The 19,090-nt window shown below is 45.9% G+C and overlaps 1 protein-coding gene across 1 annotated transcript in view; it reads right to left on the bottom strand.

Moving 5' to 3' along the window:
• Positions 1 to 19,090, bottom strand: part of SerT (Serotonin transporter) — an 860,179-nt gene that overhangs the window by 187,246 nt on the left and 653,843 nt on the right. The window contains exon 9 of the mRNA XM_050183099.3: positions 9,535 to 9,666. Coding sequence (XP_050039056.2) covers positions 9,535 to 9,666 — 132 coding nt within the window. The remainder of the gene's footprint in view (positions 1 to 9,534; positions 9,667 to 19,090) is intronic.

Here is a 19,090-nt window from a genome sequence, read left to right as displayed (position 1 = left end):
AATAATACATAAAAACGACTTACAAAGGACAGAAGCAACGCAGCAGCCAATACAAATGCCTTGTCTTTCTACATAAATATCGTCATTAAATTTGATGGAAGTGACTATGTTCAAACTTGAGAAAACAAAAAAAGCGTCAACAAGCACGCCTGCATTATAGAACATGCGTTGCCTGGGCAATGGTCTCAAGGAACGGCGGGAGACATGCTTTCCAGCTGGCCAGGACTTAACCTTAAATTTTCTGGTCTAGAAAGAGGAGGTCCACGTGGCCGTTCCTCACATGAAGACGTTGGAGCTGTATTTGGTAGACTGTTGAACTGCTGCACAATGCGGCGACTCTTCATCAGTTGGAAATTTCGGCACTCGTGTATGATCGCGTCCACTGAGGGATAGTTCTTGCAGATAAGCAGGCTGAATGCATCATCTGCTATGCCCTTCAGGATGTGGCCAATATTGTTAATCTTGTATGTCTTGTTCTTGTATTTATCACATTTACGACAGAGTGCGAGTATAGCTTGAATGTACGCCGTGTAAGATTCTGTCCACGTTTGAGTACGTCTCGAAAGCTCCTTCTTCGCTGCCAGTTGACCGCCAAAGGGTTTTGCTAAGAGGTCCAGAAGCTTCTGCTTGCCGAAGTCCCAACTCGTTATGTCGTGATCGTGGTCTCATACAATGTTAGCACTGTGTCTAGGAGCTGGAAAGTCACATTCGCAAGCATTAGCGCTACGTCCCACCAATTATTTTTGTTTAAACTCTCATACCAAGAGAACCAGTCTTTAACGTCCATACAATCGATGCCATTGAAGGTGTCTGGGTCTCATGGCTGGGACAACACGGCGGAGGTCAGAGTTTGCGGAACTGCAGGTGGGCGGTTGGCCATTGCGACGCGTTGGCTGTCGACCATCGTGTAAGGGCTCATGCGGCGACCGCTGCGGAGCTCCTTGTTTTACCCCGGACCTCCACCAAAACGTTGCGAGGCGGATGCAAGCACAAACCTTCTTTATGCAAGGCGAATGCTGAATGTATCATCTCACAGTAGAACATGGCGGCGGAAGCACTCCAGCAGCAGCAACACTTTTTCGTCTTCGTCTCTTGTCTGCATGTCCTTTTCTGCATCGCGGACACATTAGCTATCATACAGGTAACTATTTTGGGGCTAGCATTCGAGACATGTCAATGAATTCATAATGCACCTCATTTTTTCCTAGCCACACAGACTTCCCCAAACCCATGAAACCTTCGACGCATCACAAGAAAAATCCTAAAAAACAAGGACGAATTGCGGTTTCAAAACCCTTACACGCCAGGTGGTTGCCATTTTTAATGAAAATAATATATTTCATCACATGTGACTAAAGTTGGAAAATCTACAAGAGAGAAGTGATTAAACTGTTACTGACATCATTGGTCTTGTCTCTTCGTAGGTACGTGCGCTGTGTGAAGGAGGCTTCTTATTTTTGTTTATACCCACCTTGTATTGCTATACCCTTTGTTTATACGCAAAGGTTTAAGCCAGTGCCTCTTAGCCTTTCCTATGCAGTTCTTTAGTTGTTCTTTCCTCTAATATGTTTGGTGTTTTTGTACTCCCTCAGATACCTGGCATGGAAGTGGCTTGCAGCGTTTTTTTTTTCTTTAGACTATAAATAATTTTGGTCATGATTTCTTATATGCCAACAAGTGTTAACGCATATGCTAGACTGCTTATGTATTTTTTGTAACCGTCTGAGTGCAACACGCCTACCATAGGGAGGAAGGCCCTCGTCAGGCATGTTGCCTTTCGGCCTCCTTCCGGGAGTGTATTCACTCCAGGTAAAGTTCTATTCTATTCTGGTGGCCGCTACTCCCAGCAACTTCCAACATATTCCTCTGGAAGCTTGGGGGCTTCCTCTTGCGTGAGAAATCCGGCAAGCCTGCGAAATTCACCGTCGCAGCGTGGGCAGTCGATGCATGTTACCATTGCAGCAATAGTCACGACAACGGCCTTCTTGCAGCATGCCTTCTTCGTGTGGGTCTTTCCGAGCTTTGCCATTTATCTCGGATGCACAGAGGATCCAATGATTCAACGTCTCACTGAACCTTGCCAACTATTCAACGGAATCAAATTTGGGAGTGTCTGCTCACCGCTAGTTTCATCCACTTCCGATGGTTTCATCTGGCTGCATTCACGTATCTCGTGGAAAATTATTCAAGCCTTCAAAGCTAATTCTCAGGGCGTGGCCAATCGGGGAAAGATACCATCAGAGAACTGTCATGACGACGCCCTTCCTGGCGCAGGACTTCTTCATGTGGGTCTTTCCAAGCCTTGCCGCATACCTCAGAGGCACAGAAGTACAAGCAAATAAAATCTTACTAAACCTGGCCAATAATTAAAGAGAGCAAAAGTTTCGACCGTCTGTTGACCGCTGTGTCAAGCCACTTCCGGTGTTTTCGCCTGCCAACCTGGCCCTACCTCGATAGAAAATACGACTAGCCGACAAAACCTAACCTCAGAGCGCGGTCTGTAGGGGGCAATTTAACGTTCAGACAAGGTTCATGAATATGCCCTTAACGGAAGAGACACCTAGACTCGCTTATCTTTTTTTGGGTGAGCGTCTTCACCATCTTACACATGTTATCGCTCACCGCAGAACGTCCCTACACGTATTGGAAGTTTCTGGAATGTTATCGATGATTCTATCCGCTGTCTGTTGTCCCCGAGACTTTTGAAATCTGATGACATGTATGCGCAACGCGAATGGTGTAGAACTTTCTGGAGGACAAGCGGGCACCAGCAATTTCTCCGGAACGTTCGACGGCTCCTGTTAAAAGCCCACGCGCTTGACCGGAAGATTAGATTTCGGCGATTTCCCACTGTGCTCGTCGCTATCGTTGTGCTTTAAGTGTAGCCCGTTTTTGCGGACACAGGTCGTACAAGAAAAGTGTTTCGTCATTCACCGTATAGCTCCTGTGTTCTTTGTCGTCACTACGACGTGACACAAGGAGAGTTTGTGTTGGTCTTTGAAAGCGTTCTTGTTTACGACAGAGGTCCACAGGGGCCAGCAATTCGACAACTCACTCATCCTGCCGAATGATTCGATGCAAGGAAACTTGGGTTTATCTGGTGGCCACTACTTCCAGCCACTTCAGATGTGTTCTTCTGGGAAACTGTAAATACCTTGTGCACGCGTAATTACGCAAGCCTACAAAACTCTCCCTGACAGCGCTGCCAATCAGGGAATGCTACCGCTCAAACAATGGTCATGACGATGTCCTTCTTGATGCAGACCTTCTCCATGTGGCTGTTTATAAGCCTTCCAGCCAACCTCGGGCAGACTGAGCAGCCCAATTCGACGTGTGACCAATCTAGGCCTGCCATTCAAAGGAACGAGAGATGGAACTGTCTCGTTGCCGTTACTTTCAGACCGATCGGATGTTTTCTTCTGGCAACAAGGATTTACCTTGAGCAGGGGAAACTACCGGCCTGAATACCCCACTCTCGCTGCGCAGCCAGATCGAGGTCGATCCAAATAGGTCGCGAAGCTTCGGGCGAAAAGCGGTTCAGTACAGATTGTCACCGACATCAGCAAGGGCGGTTATGGGAGCAGCGATTGAAGCACAACTATGTTTGGAGGAAACAAACATTGAGAAAGAAAAAAGCGTTCTTTAATTCAAGCGGGACACAGATTCATTCAACAAAAATAAAATTCCTGGTCAATTTTATATATTCGTGACGAGTTCAGAAAATACAAGTTTATTCAATTTTATTATTGCTATTAAATGCATTTATTTTTGGCGCCCATCATTACAGGGGGCGTTGACGCCACTATCACTCGCAATGCAATGCACGTCTTGAAATGGGCAGAAATGCGCACTCATAAAGTTCACCTATTGAAATACGCCCCCCTCACAGTTTGTGCTTTCTTCCTTGTCGAAGTTTGTCTGAATTTGGTGACGCGGGTAGCTTCATCGCTTCTTAATCTGTTCAGTCAAAAGTAGTGAGTTACAACGGCCAGATAATTGTGTAGTTGTTTTCGTGCGACTGCGCCGGCCGACTGGCTTGGCGTCCGACGATAGGATCACCACTCTGCACCTAAAGCTTTCGTCGGCCTCGAAAGAAAGTATGTTCTGTGCAGGGGTGCGATTTCGACAACCGTACGGCTGGCTTTTCCTGCATCGCTTTCCGCGCTGAAAGCTCGAAACGCCCATCAAGTCGAATGGCGGGGCATTTGAATATATAGCTCCAAAAGCAGGCCAACAAAACAAATTTCGCGCCTTCGAAAACAAAATGACGTCACTTCTGATTTTAACGGACGTGGCGTCACATTATTTTTTCTTCCGCCGGAAGTGTTCCCACCACATACAGATGGCGCTAAGCCCCATGAACCACCGATGGACCGCCATGTTTTGAACGTATAGGCTCCTATGGAAGCTTCGCTACCAGGTATATTTACCTTGGCCAGATAGCGAACTCGGACAAATGTCATGACGATGGATTTCTTGACGTCATGCTTATTTTCTTGGGTCTTTCGGAGCCCTTTTGTCTACGTCCGGGGTCCAGAGGAAAGAGCACGTCAGTGTCACACCGATGACGGCCAGCTATAAACTGAACACATTTTGGGAGTGTGTAGACGCCATGACAATGCCCTTCTTGATACAATCCATATTTGTGGTAGCCTTCAGGCATACCTGCGAGGCACAAATTGACAACTAATTCATTGTCTCACCGATGCTGGCCAACCATTCATCAATACAAAAGTTGGGGCTGACTGGTGGCCGTTGCTTCCATGTGCCTATGTTTTCCTCTGGGAACCTGTACGCTCCTTGAGCGCGGGAAATTTTGGTGGTCTATAAAATGTCACAGACCTACGCGGTACAGCCAGCACAGTCCCGTCGTAAGGTGGAGGAGCAGCTCCACAGAAGCTCCATTTCCAGCAGCATGCACTTGATGATCTTTGAGTCGTTTTCGCGAAAGCTATATCAAGTGTCCGCCCAACGTCGACCGCGAGCTACAGCTTCTGATACTCTTCACAGTGCAGTCTGCCGAGCCTGACGTTGCATGACTGTAGCCGCGCGTTCTGTAATTCTAAGATTCGCTTCTTAAACAGCTGTTCGCAGCTTGCGAGGGTGCGCCATGAAGTGCACCGAAGTGCAAACACAGGCATCAAGGCTAGGCGGCGCGCATATCTCATCCCTTGACCTGTGGCACATCGCGAGGATCTTGTGGATGATGATAATTATGATGATATTTTTGGCATCGCTTCTATACGTGGCGGAGACAAAGTGTGACGTAGCCTGCTTGAGTTAACCAGTTCCAGCTATATCCAACATAAAACTGGCACATGCAACTGCCACATGTAGCGACACCTCGTGTAATACAACGCAACTGCAATGCAACGTTTGCATGTATCGACGCTACGCGGCGCACATGTCACATCGCGTGACCAGTGCAACGTTTGGATGTTCATGATGTGTCGGCATCCTCTTTAAAACGGCGCGGTGACAGTCGCCTAGCATCCTTGATCAAATTAGGTAGGCTATGGTTATTGTAAATTCTGATATATATATATATATATATATATATATATATATATATATATATACACAGTGTTTGCCTGAACACAATCCATTGATTCCTCGGCCAAGCTCCCAAAGTGGGTAGGAGCTACATAGATGATGGGAAACCTCAACAACCTTGCAGCACTACCTAAGCAGCTGCTACATGGCATGCGATCTGGTGTAATAATATGGAAATGCAATGCGAAGTGCGCACGTATTGACGCTACGTCGCGCACATGTCACATGGCGTGACAAGTGGCACTATACAATTTTAATGGTGATGATTATGATACTTTATTGGTATCCCCTCAACGGGGGCAGTGACAAACAGTCACCGAGCCTGATTGATCTAATTAGGCGTGCCATACATGTATTTCATGTATATATGGCGCCGGCACTCTCCTTTTTCCTCAAGACAATCCAAACATTTTTTTGCCAATCCCTCACAATGGGTAGGATAACTGGCTATAGCTGCGACGGGTTCGGGACACCGACTTCAGTGGACAACATCGCCAAGCGAAACTGCTATTTGAATGAGCCCATAACAGCTTACACTGTAATAACCACGCAGCATGGCATATTGGGGCAGGTTGCTGTACAGACAATGGTCGTGACGATGCTGTTCTTCACGTAGACCTTCATCGTTTGTCTTTCAGAGCCTTCCCGCCTATCTCGGAGGCGCAGAGGAACTCGACATTCAACATCTCACTTATCATGTCCAACCATTTTGGGAACAAATTTGGGACGCTGTGGTGGCCGATGCTTCGATCCACTTCCGATGTTTTCCTCTGGCAACCTTGAACCACTTCTAGGGCGGTAAATTCTGCCACGCTAAAAAGCCCATCCTTGTAGCAAGGCCAGTAAACGGACCTTAGCGCTCACACAACTGTCATGACGGCGCCCTTCTTAACGCAGGCCTTAACGCTGGTCGCTACTTCCAGACACTTCCGATGTTCTCCCGCGGCAACCTGAAGGCGCCTCGATCACTGGAAATTCTCAAACCCTAGAAATCATCCTCGCAACGACGCCAGTGGGATCCCGTTACCTTTGGGACGACGTCCATAATGGCACTCACCTTGATGCAGGCTTATCTTGTGTTGGTCGTTCTTAGCCTTTCGGCATACCTACCAAGCACTGTGGCACCAGCAATTCAAAGTGTCATCGATGTAGGCTAGCCATTCAAAGGAAGGAGTGTTTCAACTATCTGCTGACCGCTACTTCTATCCACTTCCGATGTTTCGTTCTGCCAACCTGCAATTACATCGTGCGCAGAAAATTCTATAAGGCTGCAAAGCTCACCCTTGCAGCGCGGACTGTCGGGGCATGTTACCCGTCAAATAACGTTCATGACGATTCTTTTCTTGACGCAGGTCTTCTCTGCGTGGGTTTTTCGGTGCTTCTCTTCTACGTCGGAGGCACGGAGTAGCAGCAGTTCAACTGACGGATTCTTCCCAGCAATTTAGGTGAACTAATGCTTGGACTGCCTGGTGACCGCTGGTTCGAGCAACTTCGGATGTATTCCTTTTGCAACATAGAGCTACCTCGTGCGCGGGAAATTCTGAAAGCCTACAGACAATCAGAGTGCGCGTAGTCAGGGCATGTTACCGCTTAGATATTGGTCATGACGATGCCTTTCTTGACGCAGAGTAGGTATTTGCCTAATGTTGCTTCCATTAGCAACTGCAATCCATTCTTTCTCGTGGTACCGGGTTCCCTTGATCTGTATGACACATGTAGGTGTGCGGCACAAGTTTTCTTTTTATTCTAATAGATTTATTTCTTTTTACCTATTTCGGCTGGGGAAGTAGAACGGAATCTGTGTCCGCACGACAACACCACTGCTCCCTCGCTGAAGTCTGTATAAAATTTTATCACAACTTCAGGGATATCGCAAAATGCTGTTGTGTCAGAGGTCACATTGAGTCGTGCAACCAAAAGCAATATGGAACATCTCGTGCTTGACATTGCTTGGTAAAACTCGTTGAAAACACCTTGGGAAAATCTTTGAAGAGGGACAGAGAGAGCAAATGATAAATGAAAGGTAGGCAGATTAACCAGGACTGCGCCCGGTTGGCGACCCTACACTGGGGAAAGGGAAAAGGGGACGGAAAGATTAAAAAGAAAAGAAAAGCAGAAATAAAATGAAAAATTGTTGGAAGTTACGGTAGCGCTTCCTCGGATTCGCTTTATGTAGCCCGCACGAAGATTGTCAAAGCTTCCAGACGGGAAAAAACCGTCGGATAATCGCAAAATTATTGAGGTTTATCGACGAAGCTCCAATTCACTCTGCCACTTTTAACCCGAATGGTACGTTCTACTCTATTCAAGAAGGTTACTCGACACGTGCTAGAATAGCCCGCCAGAAATTGATGCGCATATGCAAGAAGCTCATCGTTGTTTTAAAACGCGTTTTCATGAGCTCGTGATGAACATCACAGAGTTCATGTGTAATGCCGTGAATGATTTTGTTAGATAACTGATGCCATAGCGTTCATTTCATGCTTCTACATTTTCATCTTGACCAGATTCACGACGATATTGACCTCTACGTAAAATACCGGTGCACCAGAGCGTTGCTCCTCTGTTAGGTAATGCGTCAAGCAGTATTTTAAAAAGAAAAAGCGCATTGCACACTGCACTATAGAAGAGAGTTCTGCCGATATCGCAGTATTGAGCGAGCCATCTCTAAGTGTTGATGTCACAATCACCATCATCATTCTCATCAGCCTATTTATGTCCACTGACAGATGAAGGCGATCTTCAATGCTGATGTACAAAGCAAGAACGCCAAAACAGCCAAGTGTTTACCGCTCCCAGATTAAACACGGTGGGCGACCGTGGTCGCGGAGTTTTGTAATGGGTAAATGAATTGTGTTCTTTGGTTCCGATTGGCTGCGAAGAAGAAGTTCCGTGTCAATGTATCTATTAATTTTGGTTCAGTTACTGTTTTCGCCTGGTGCCACGCGGAAGATTGCGACCAGTTTTTTTACTAAAGGTCTATACACAGAAGAGTACGCATTTGGGCTGGTTGGTTCATGATTACGAGCAGTAAATGCAGCGCTAAGCAGCACGACGAGGAGAGGAACACAGGCAACAGCGCTGTTCGATGCGTCCCTCTCCTCGTCCTGTTGTTTAGCGCTGTTTTACTGCCTAAACACGCTGCTCCCCAATCTATCATGACCATTTCAGAGAGCTACGTTTTTCCTTAGCGGGTATTTTACCTTCACGTACAGCAGCATAGACAACTTGAAAACCTCTCTTCCCTATTTAAAAGACTTTCCTTGTCAAGCTTTCAATATTTTTTTTCATTTCATGTCCCATCACATATCGCGGATGGTGTTGGGGATGTTCGGGACACAGCCAAAAAAAAACAGTATGTTGCTTTACATGCCATTTTACATTGCAACGGTTGCAGCATGTGAACGCAGAATTATATACGATACATAAAAAATATGTGTATATACAAGCATGTATGTGTGTCACACATTTACAAAGTGAGCAAATATTTATGCACTTTTTAAGAAGTTAGTCACTAAGAAAAGTTTGTAGGGGAGAAAGCAACAAGAAATGACAAAGATACGTTAAAAAAACAAAACATTGTTGGTTGATGTACTCTGCAATCGCTCATACTGTGGTTGTCTTGTGCGACAGCCACAGCTGTACTTCTGGAGAACCATTTGTTACAGTCGTCTCATCGATAGTTTCATGTGCCTCGAGGCTCGATTGTGTTTTATTCCTGATACATTAAAAAGAACCAATACTAAGCAACTTCGAAATGGTAATTGTAGAATTATTTGAGAATTGAACAGCGTCGTACTGATACTAGAAATTTCCGATATTCCAACTACCGCAGTAAAAAGCCATTTTTCGTTTATATGATGTATATTATAACCGCCCTTTAGTGAAGACATCCTGAGAACGGCTCAAACAAATCTTGCGTTGTGTCAAACCCGCAGGTGATATGCATCAGTCGCGACTGGAAAGGTGCATCGTACTCACGTAAGTGGTCGTCGGAAGGGCACATGCGTAGATGAACAGGATGACGCAGCCGACGAAGATCTCCCGGTGTCGGCGCAGGACGAGCGGGTACTCGTCGCACAGTCCGGTCAGCATTGCCTCGAGACCACCGAACTGCGCAGATCGCCATTATGACTCGTACGATGAACAAATGTCGCCAGCGCCTATACGTAAAATCAAGCCTCTTGAAATGGGGTGCAATGTTAGCGCTCTTTCGGTTACTACAGCCCAAAAGCATTATGAAATGCACCTCGACAACGAGGTGTTTCGCTTACTGGTAATTTACTCTCGATAACTTTAAGATGACAATAAAATGAAGCGATCTGATTGTCCTTTTAACTAAAAACTTGTGGAGGCAAATAATAGCAGTATAAGTTAATAAATGTAACACACTGCCTTTCATGTACTTTCATGCGTATGTTGCTTTACTTCTTTAGAGGGGACCATTCTCAGTGGATAAAATTACGTATTGGGTGTGTGTGTTTGACTTCACAGAATTCTGTTTCAATTAACTGAGGCATTTAGCAGAATTCTCGAACTGCATTACTAAAATAAGTCGGCCTTACTCGCACAAGACATGCAAATACATACCTCATAAAATATAATGAATTCCTCCTTTTAAATGCTGCATTCTGTCAGTTACTGCCAAGTAAAAATTTTACCTCGTAAGATCAAGCAATGTATTCGTTTGGAAGACATTCTCAATGGGCGCCAGTGTCGAGATCATCATTGCCAAAGTGTAGGACAATATAGATTGCCGCTTCAATTACAAAATGGTATTTTGGTAAATAAGTCCGTGGAGCGACAGCGCCTTGTTACACCAAGTATGACGGTGCCTATTCCTGAACTGATGCCAGCCTCAGAATTCGTTCGCAGTGCATACGGCTGCCACGCCCACCGGCTACAATACGTGAACTTCAATGTGCCGCCCCAAGACACAGCAAGGCAGAAGTTCTTAAGGCGATGGAGGCTTAAACTGAGGATCAGCGGTCGACGAATGAATGTCGCTGGAATTTCAACCAGAGTTTTCCTCAGAGTGGAAATTACTTTCCTTCACAGCCGATAACACATGATCGAGTCGGTCACCCTTACCCCTCCCTAAATAGGGGAGGGGAATAGGCCGGTGGGCTGATTGATGTCAAGTTGCTCACAATGAACGAAAGAAAGGAAAAGAGTGGAAATTATAAGGGGGAAGATTGGGGAGAGGGGGAGGTTCTGGTGCTGAGTTTTTTCAAGTAACGATGATGACGGGAAGCGCAAAAGTATTAAAACCTATAATAGACACTGTCAATCAAGTGTGCTCAGTTTTCAAAGCAGGAAATATGCTTATTATCGACAGAGATTTTCAAAATCTCTAAAGAGAGTGGAGAAGCGAGAAATGGGAACTGAATAAACGAAAACGAGTTCTAGATATCTGTCTTTGGTCAAGAGTGTAAATAGAAAGTGAAAGCAAGGAACAGGCATACTTGTAGGATCAGGGAAATGAAGCCAGCTTCACGTAGCAACACCCCTGGGAGTTTTTCTAAGTATGCGTAAGCTTTGTGCCCCTTGCTTTTCTCCACGCAGCTCTGTGTAGTCACCAGTGTTATAAAACTTGATCCTGCAGGAACAAACGACAACGCTGCGGCGACACTAACTGGTGCAGACGGTGGCGCAAGATGCCTTGATAAGGCAAGTGAAATAGGTGGCGAGGCCAGGTGCGCTGATAACGTTCCGAGCATGATAAGCCGTTATCGCTCTTAAGCACCTTATCTACCCGTGTCGAGTCATCAAGAACCATGATTAAACGTACTCCGTCGGCGGCACGGACCCTTCATCGTTCTCTGGCATGGCCGCGTGGACCCTATCGCGAAAGCTATATGCGATGCGGTAAGAGAGTGCCGACTGCTGATAGCTCTAAGCGCTGTGTTTTCGCCATTTCGCGTTGAAGAAAGACGCACGGGCCCATATCTTAAATTATGGGGTTTTACGTGCCAAAACCATTTTCTGATTATGAGGCACGCCGTAGTGGAGGACACCGGAAATTTCGACCACGTGGGGTTCTTTAACGTGCACCTAAATCTAAGTACACGGGTGTTTTCGCATTTCACCCCCATCGAAATGCGGCCGCCGTGGCCGGGATTCGATCCCGCGACCCTGTGCTCAGCAGCCTAACACCATAGCCACTGAGCAACCACGGCGGGTCACGGGCCCATATCTTGAAAGCGATCTGCGATAGAGGCAGCGTTAAGTGTGTGCTGAGACCTTCTTGAGCGCTGTGTTTCCGCCGCTTCGTTCGCAATGAAGTGATAGGCAGCACGAAGATAAAGTCGCTCGCTTCTACAAGCTCTATCTTCGAAGCGACCGTCTTACACGAAGGATGGATGGATGGATGGATGGTTTTCTGGTTGGGTAAGCACAGAAATGCATACGCATTTAAACAGCGGAAAGAGAATGTACATTGATGAGATACTGAAAAATTGAGGGTTAAAACTATTGAATTTTATATGCCAGTAAATTAGTAAAACACGGCTCGGTATTTATTATTTATTTCATAGATACTGCCACCCTTTGGCAAAATCCTTTATGCAGGAATGGCCACAAGGTATGTACAGAAAATACCACAATAACAATACATCGTAAAATGGCACATAAGAAAGACATGAAACTGAAGAATGAAGCAAGGCATGAAAGGCATGGCGTTTTCAAAACCGACAGCATTCCGAGCAATCAAGCAACTGCTAGTGGCGCTCAGTTAGTGGAAAAAGTAATAAAGAAGGCTGAAAAGCGCACGCACGCGCACACACACACACACACACACACACACACACACACACACACACACACACACACACACACACACACACACACACACACACACACACACACACACACACACACACACACACACACACACACACACACACACACACACACACACACACACACACACGCACACGCACACGCACACGCGCACACGCACACGCACACACGCACACGCACACGCACACACGCACAGACAGACACAGACAGACAGACCAGACAGACAGACAGACAGACAGACACAGACAGACAGACAGACACACACACACAGACACACACACACACATACACATATATATATATATATATATATATATATATATATATATATATATATAATTCAAAGCTTTCTTTGGATTTATTGCATATTGGCAGCCTATGGTCATGCTTAACAAAAAGCGAGTCCCTCAGTTTTCTTCTCCAATTTTACTTGTTGCCTGTTGCTATATTACGGCGTAGTAGTGGCGGTAAAAAGGCGTCAAAATGGTGATTGACAAAACTGGCGTTTATTGGGCGACATTGCGCCGTCAAAAGCACGCTCCACTCAAAGAACAACGGTAGCGGCGAGCCCAGTCAGCGATCGTCCAAAATTTGACCGACAGGTCAGGCGGGTCGTCTTTTATACGCGAGCCATCGAACGTTCCAGAGAAATTGCTGGGGCTAGTGTGTCCTTCAGAAAGTTCTACACGATTCACGTCCCGCATACATGCCACCAGATTACACAAGCTTCGGTGACAACAGACAGCGGATAGAACCATCGCTAACGTTCCAGAAACCTCCAACACATGCAGGTGCATCCCTCGCTGAGGGATATTCTTTGTTAGACGGCGAAAAGAGCTCACACAAAAAGGTAGACAAGTCCACATATCAATGCACCCTTTCAAAAAACATCGTCCCGATGCTACAATCCTACCAGGGGCGCAAAACACAAAAGCACAATTTTCAAAGAAACAAAGTCCAAAGTAATGCAGTCAACAAAAAAAGAAAGTCCAAAGGTCAGTTACGCAAAGGCCTAAAATTCATTCGCCCAGGTGGACCGGCTTAACTCGCATAATGCGGACTATCTCAGGTCTTGTGAGGCACCGCTGTGATAGCGAAATATCTGCTGGTACGACCTCAAAGTCGAGTGCGCCAATGCGTCGGATGATCTTGTAGGATCCGAAATAGCGGCGTAAAAGCTTCTCGCTAAGTCCTCGTCGGCGCATCAGGTCCAAACTCAAATACGGTTGCCGGCCTAGTACTCGACGTAGCGTCGTGGAAGGTTGTAGTGTTGTCGGTCTTCTGCTGATTCTTAATCCGCAGGCAGGCGAGCTGTCGGGCTTCTTCGGTGCGATGAAGCTAGGTGGGGACGTCAAGATTCTCCTCATAGGAGACGTGCGGTAGCATGGCGTCGAGAGTCGTTGTCGGGTTCCTGCCGCAAACCAGCTTGAATGACGTGATCTGGGTTGTTTCTTGCATAGCCATATTGTAAGCGAACATTACGTACGGCAGGACGGCATCCCAGATCTTGTGTACGACGTCAATGTACATTGCTAGCATGTCGGCGAGGGTCTAATGCAGGCGCTCCGTAAGGACATTCTTCTGCGGGTGGCAGGTAGTTGTCTTCATGTGGCTTTGTCTGACTGCATTGCAGAAACGCTTGGGTGACCTCCGCGTTAAAGGCCATTCCTATGTCGGAACGGAGGATTTCTGGGGCGCCATGTCGCAGCAGGATGTTCTCGACAAAGAATTTCGCCGCTTCGGCTTCGCTACCTTTCGGCAAAGATTTCGTTTCTGCGAAGCGGATGAGGCAGTCCGTCGCCCCGACGATCCGCTTATTTTCAGATGTTTACGTCGGAAAGGGCCCCAACAAACTCATCCCGATTTGCTGAAATTGTCGGTAAGGAGGCTGGATTGGCTGTAGTAAACCTGCTGGCCTTATCGGTGGCGCCTTACGTCGCTTACAGTCTCGGCATGTCTTGGCGTAACGGGTGGTGCCTGTGGTGAGGCGCGGCCAGTAATATTTTTCCTACATCCTGGATAGCGTCCGGGAGAATCCGAGATGTTCAGCAGTCGCATCGTCCTGTAGGGCGTGGAGTACTTCTGGACGCAGCGCTGAGGGAACAACATGAAGTTAGTTGACGCGGGCTGGTGAGAAGTTCATTTTATCAGTAGGTTATTTTGAAGCGAGAACGCAGACAGAGCTTACCTAAATAGTCTAGCGACAACGTTCCTAATACTCGACGAGGCTTTTTAGCTCCTGGTCTGGTCGTTGCTGTTCAGCGAGTTCTTCCACTCTCATTATTCCACAGAAGGTGCCGTCATCCCCGTCAACTAGCGGTGGCGGGTCAGTAGGGGCGCGTGATTGACAATAGGCATCAGAATGTTTTCGTCCGGATTTGTAGGTTATTAGTGACATCATATCCTTGCAGTCTGACGCTCCACCGTGCCAGCCATCATCAAGTGTCCGTTATATTCGCTAGCCAAAGCAAGACGTGATGGTTGCTGGCGGTTTTGAATCGCCTGCCATATATGCAAGGACGGAATTCGGCTGTGGCCCGAATGACGGCGAAACATTCCTTTTAGGTTGTAAAATAGTTTCCTTTCGCTTTTGACAGCGATCGACTAGCGTCAGCTATCACCCTTTCAAGTCCGTCTTTTCTCTGGACTACAGGGTAGGACGGCACCGAGGCCTAGGCTACTGGCGTAAGTGTGGATTTCGGTATCGGCGCCCTTGTGGAAGTGTCTAAGTTATTGAAATACGTTGGCTGGCGGCGTCTTCCAGTTGAAACCAAAATTACATTTAGTTAGATGTGTCAGCGGCTCAGCGATGCAGTGCCTTCTTGTCGATGGGCTGCAGGAACTTTGGGATTGCAGCTGTCTTCTGTCGGTCGGGGCGGATTCCATATTTGCTGATGACGTGACCAAGGAACGGAAGCTCATCCTAAGCGAAGCGGCACTTTTTCGGCTTTAGGGTCAGCTCTGATGACTACATGGCCTCTTGTACAGTCGCAAGCCGCCTAAGGTGGTCGTCGAAATTTCTAGCGAACACGACGATGACGTCAGCCAAGTAAATAAGACAGGTCTGTCACTTGACTCCTGTTAACACCGTGTCCCTCACACGCCGGAACGTTCCAGCGGCCGAGAACAGTCCAAATGACATCCCCTTGAACTCGTAGAGGTCGTCTGGCGTGATAAAGGCGGTCTTTTCGCGATCTCTCTCGTCGACTTCTATTTGCCAGTAGCCAGGTTTGAGGTCTATAGACAAGAAATATTTAGCAATGAAGAGCCGATCCAATGCGCCTTGCATCCGTGAGAGGCAGTATACATCTTTCTCCGTCATACGATGACGATGACGATGACGTCAGCCAAGTAAATAAGACAGGTCTGTCACTTGACTCCTGTTAACACCGTGTCCCTCACACGCTGGAACGTTCCAGCTGCCGAGAACAGTCCAAATGACATCCCCTTGAACTCGTAGAGGTCGTCTGGCGTGATAAAGGCGGTCCTTTCGCGATCTCTCTCGTCGACTTCTATTTGCCAGTAGCCAGGTTTGAGGTCTATAGACAAGAAATATTTAGCAATGAAGAGCCGATACAATGCGACTTGCATCCGTGAGAGGCAGTATACATCCTTCTCCGTCATATTTTTCAGTCGGCGATGATCAACACAAAAACGCAAGGTTCCGTCTTTTTGTTCACCAAGAGTACAGGCGATGCCCACGGGCTTTTCGACAGCTGGATGTTGTTGTCGTGCGGCATTTCGTCGGCTTGTTGCCGTATACCTTGACGTTCTCGGGTCGAAACTCCTTAACTGCCCTGGCGGAGTGGCCAAGCGCACTCTTCGGTTATTATGCGATGCTTTGCGACTGGAGTTTCTCGAATCCTTGATCACGTCTAAAAGCAGTATTTGTATTGTCGGAGCAGACTTTTGAGCTGTTGCTGCTTGGATTTATGTAGAAGTCTGGTTGGGGAACTATGGTCGCGGTGGTAGATGCGATAGAATCCGAGTGGACAAGCGCACTGCTGGTTTCCACAATTTCCTCGATGTACGCGAATGTCGTGCCTTTGTTGATGTGGTTGAACACCTGGCTGAAGTTGGTTAGCATCACTTTCGCTTTCCGACCATGCAGTCGAGCGATTCCTCTTGCGGCGCATATTTCACGGTCGAGCAGTATTCACTTTAACGCCTTCGATATCCAATACAGTGGGGGGGGGGGGGTTATTACATAAAAGAAAAAAGGATACAGAATACAGGCACCATAGGATAAAACGCCACATGTTCCTGTCTATAATATTACATCATGAAGCGACTGTTCAAACATTTCATTTGAATTTTGTTTTTCAATATCACTTGGTAACCAATTCTCGTCTCCAGTTGTACTAGGGAAATATGACTTACTCAACACTTCAATTTTACATATAGTCTCTCTCACTTTGAGCTCGTAATCAACTATCAAAGACACGTTGTCGGGCATACGCAAGTAGTTTGTGTTATTGATACCTGTTCTTGAATGAAGCATATCATGCAACAGTTTTATTCTATGAATTGAAAGTCGTTTTGTAGCAAGTCCCACGCAATTTTTTTGCTGCTGTCACACAAAAATTTCGTTTGAATTTTTTAATACAAATCGTACTACCTTAGGCTGTACTCCTTCTAGTTTGTCTATGTTCACTCGCGTCCAAGGATCCCAAACAGTGGTGGCATGTTCGAGTGTTGACCGGACACTGGAAAGATAGAGTAGAGCCTTCGCTTTGAATGGAAATTGTTTTGCGTTTCTTTTCATAAAATCTATAACCCGAGATGCTTTGGCAGTGATGCAATCAATGCGACGTGTCCAAGATAAATCAGTGGTGAAATCCACTCCCCAATATATAAATTCTGACATAGTCAACAGTTGTGTACCATTATTGTATTAATTCAACTGAAAATGTTTCTTTTTATGTTTAGTTACACATATGCACACCGTTTTCTTTAGGTTAAGGTTCATGTGCCATATTGAACACCACTGTGCGATCATGTCGATGTAACCTTGGAATGTTGCACAATCATTTAAATTATTAACAACTCTATAGAATACACAGTCATCTGCAACCATGCGCACAATAGATTTAATGTTATCAGCAATGTCGTTCACATAAATAAAAAAGAGCAGTGGGCCAAGCACCGATCCCTGTGGTACTCCTGAAGTCACGTCAGCCTCATCCGATTTCTCTCATTTTACAACAACCTCCAAACGTCTAAGCTGCAGTTAATTTTGTATCCAATCGATAATTGTTGTTTCAATACCATACCATGAGTAGTTTTCTATTAAAAAGTCATGCTGCACAACATCAGAAGCTTTCTTGCAATCAAGAGATATACAATCTATTGTTCCGATTTTACCCAATGCACTTGCCAGATCATGAGTTAATTCTGTGAGTTGCATGACACAGGAAAATCCACTGTGGAAACTATGCTGGCAATTGTTTAGCAGGAGATTCTCATATAACCATTTAATTATGTTCTAGCACTTTGCCCACTGCACTAATTAACGACAAGGAACGGTAATTGGATACCCAAATTTCGTGTCCAGATTTGTGAACCGGCACTATATTTGCCCTTTTCCAGTCAGAGGGCAGGTAGCCCTGCTCAATCGGTTTTGTAAACAGAAGATATAAATATTTTTAAACTGAGCGCGCACATGATGACAAAAAGCATTTGATATTTCTTCTGGAACACTGGCTTTTCTAGGGCTTAATTTCTTTAAAATTATTCCGTTCTCACTAAATACGACCTTTTCCATAGTGACGTCACAATTTCTACGAGAACTCGGGAACGTGTGTTCATGAGTAAAAATACCGATGTAAAAAACGCGATAAAGCAATCAGCTTTGTGGCGATCGTTATGTGCAGTCGTCATCAATAGTCGGTATTGTTAGTTTTGGTTTCTTTTGTAGATCTGCCACATTTTTTTCGGGCGTTGTTTTATTCTGCAATCTAGGGTTTCAAAGTAACTGGCCTTTGCTCTTTTTATGGTGTCATTCATGTTAGTTGTAACTATTGCAATGTTTCTTTTGCCTTCCGTTCTGTCTTTCTTAAATTATTGTGTGCATTATGCATCTTGCGGACTAACCTTTGCACATCACCTGTGAACCAAGGCTTAATTTTGCTGTCTGGATAACATCACGCATGACGGAACGTGTTGTTCGAGTAAATCAAACAATTTAGATTTCAATCTTACCCACATATCTTCTACATCGCACGTTTATGATAGCATCTCAAACACGTCGTAGTAACGGTCAAGTGTTGCTATTATCATCCCTGTATTCACCTTCTTATACATATATATTCGCCTTTTCCCGCTATCGGTAACATTAGCATAGTGCAAGTTCAGCTCGCACAGGACTATGGTCATTTACCCCAGGCAGGACTAGTGTTGTCTGGACCTCAGAAGGAATCTCAGTAAATAATAAATCCAGCGCATTATTATTTCCCCTTGTAGGTTGCAAAACAAGTTGCCAGAGCGAAAAACAGCTACACAGCCGTAGCAATTTTTTTACTGAACCACTGTAAATGCGAGTGTTATTATTTTCTTGAGACCAATCAGTTTCAGGCAGGTCGAAATCTCCGCCGAGTATAATATGTTCATCATTTACTGCCTCACTTTCCTCTTTCAAACCAGTAATTTCATTAATATGGCTTCCCGGTGGCCCATAAAAAGAGCAGACCGGCAAAGTCTTCGCATTTTGCAATCGTAACTTCACCCAAATAGTTTC

Source organism: Dermacentor andersoni, chromosome 3 (assembly GCF_023375885.2).
Source record: "Dermacentor andersoni chromosome 3, qqDerAnde1_hic_scaffold, whole genome shotgun sequence".
NCBI lineage: Eukaryota > Metazoa > Arthropoda > Arachnida > Ixodida > Ixodidae > Dermacentor > Dermacentor andersoni.
The sequence above is the reverse complement of the archived record's forward strand: the minus strand, read 5'-3'. Positions and strand labels throughout refer to the sequence as shown.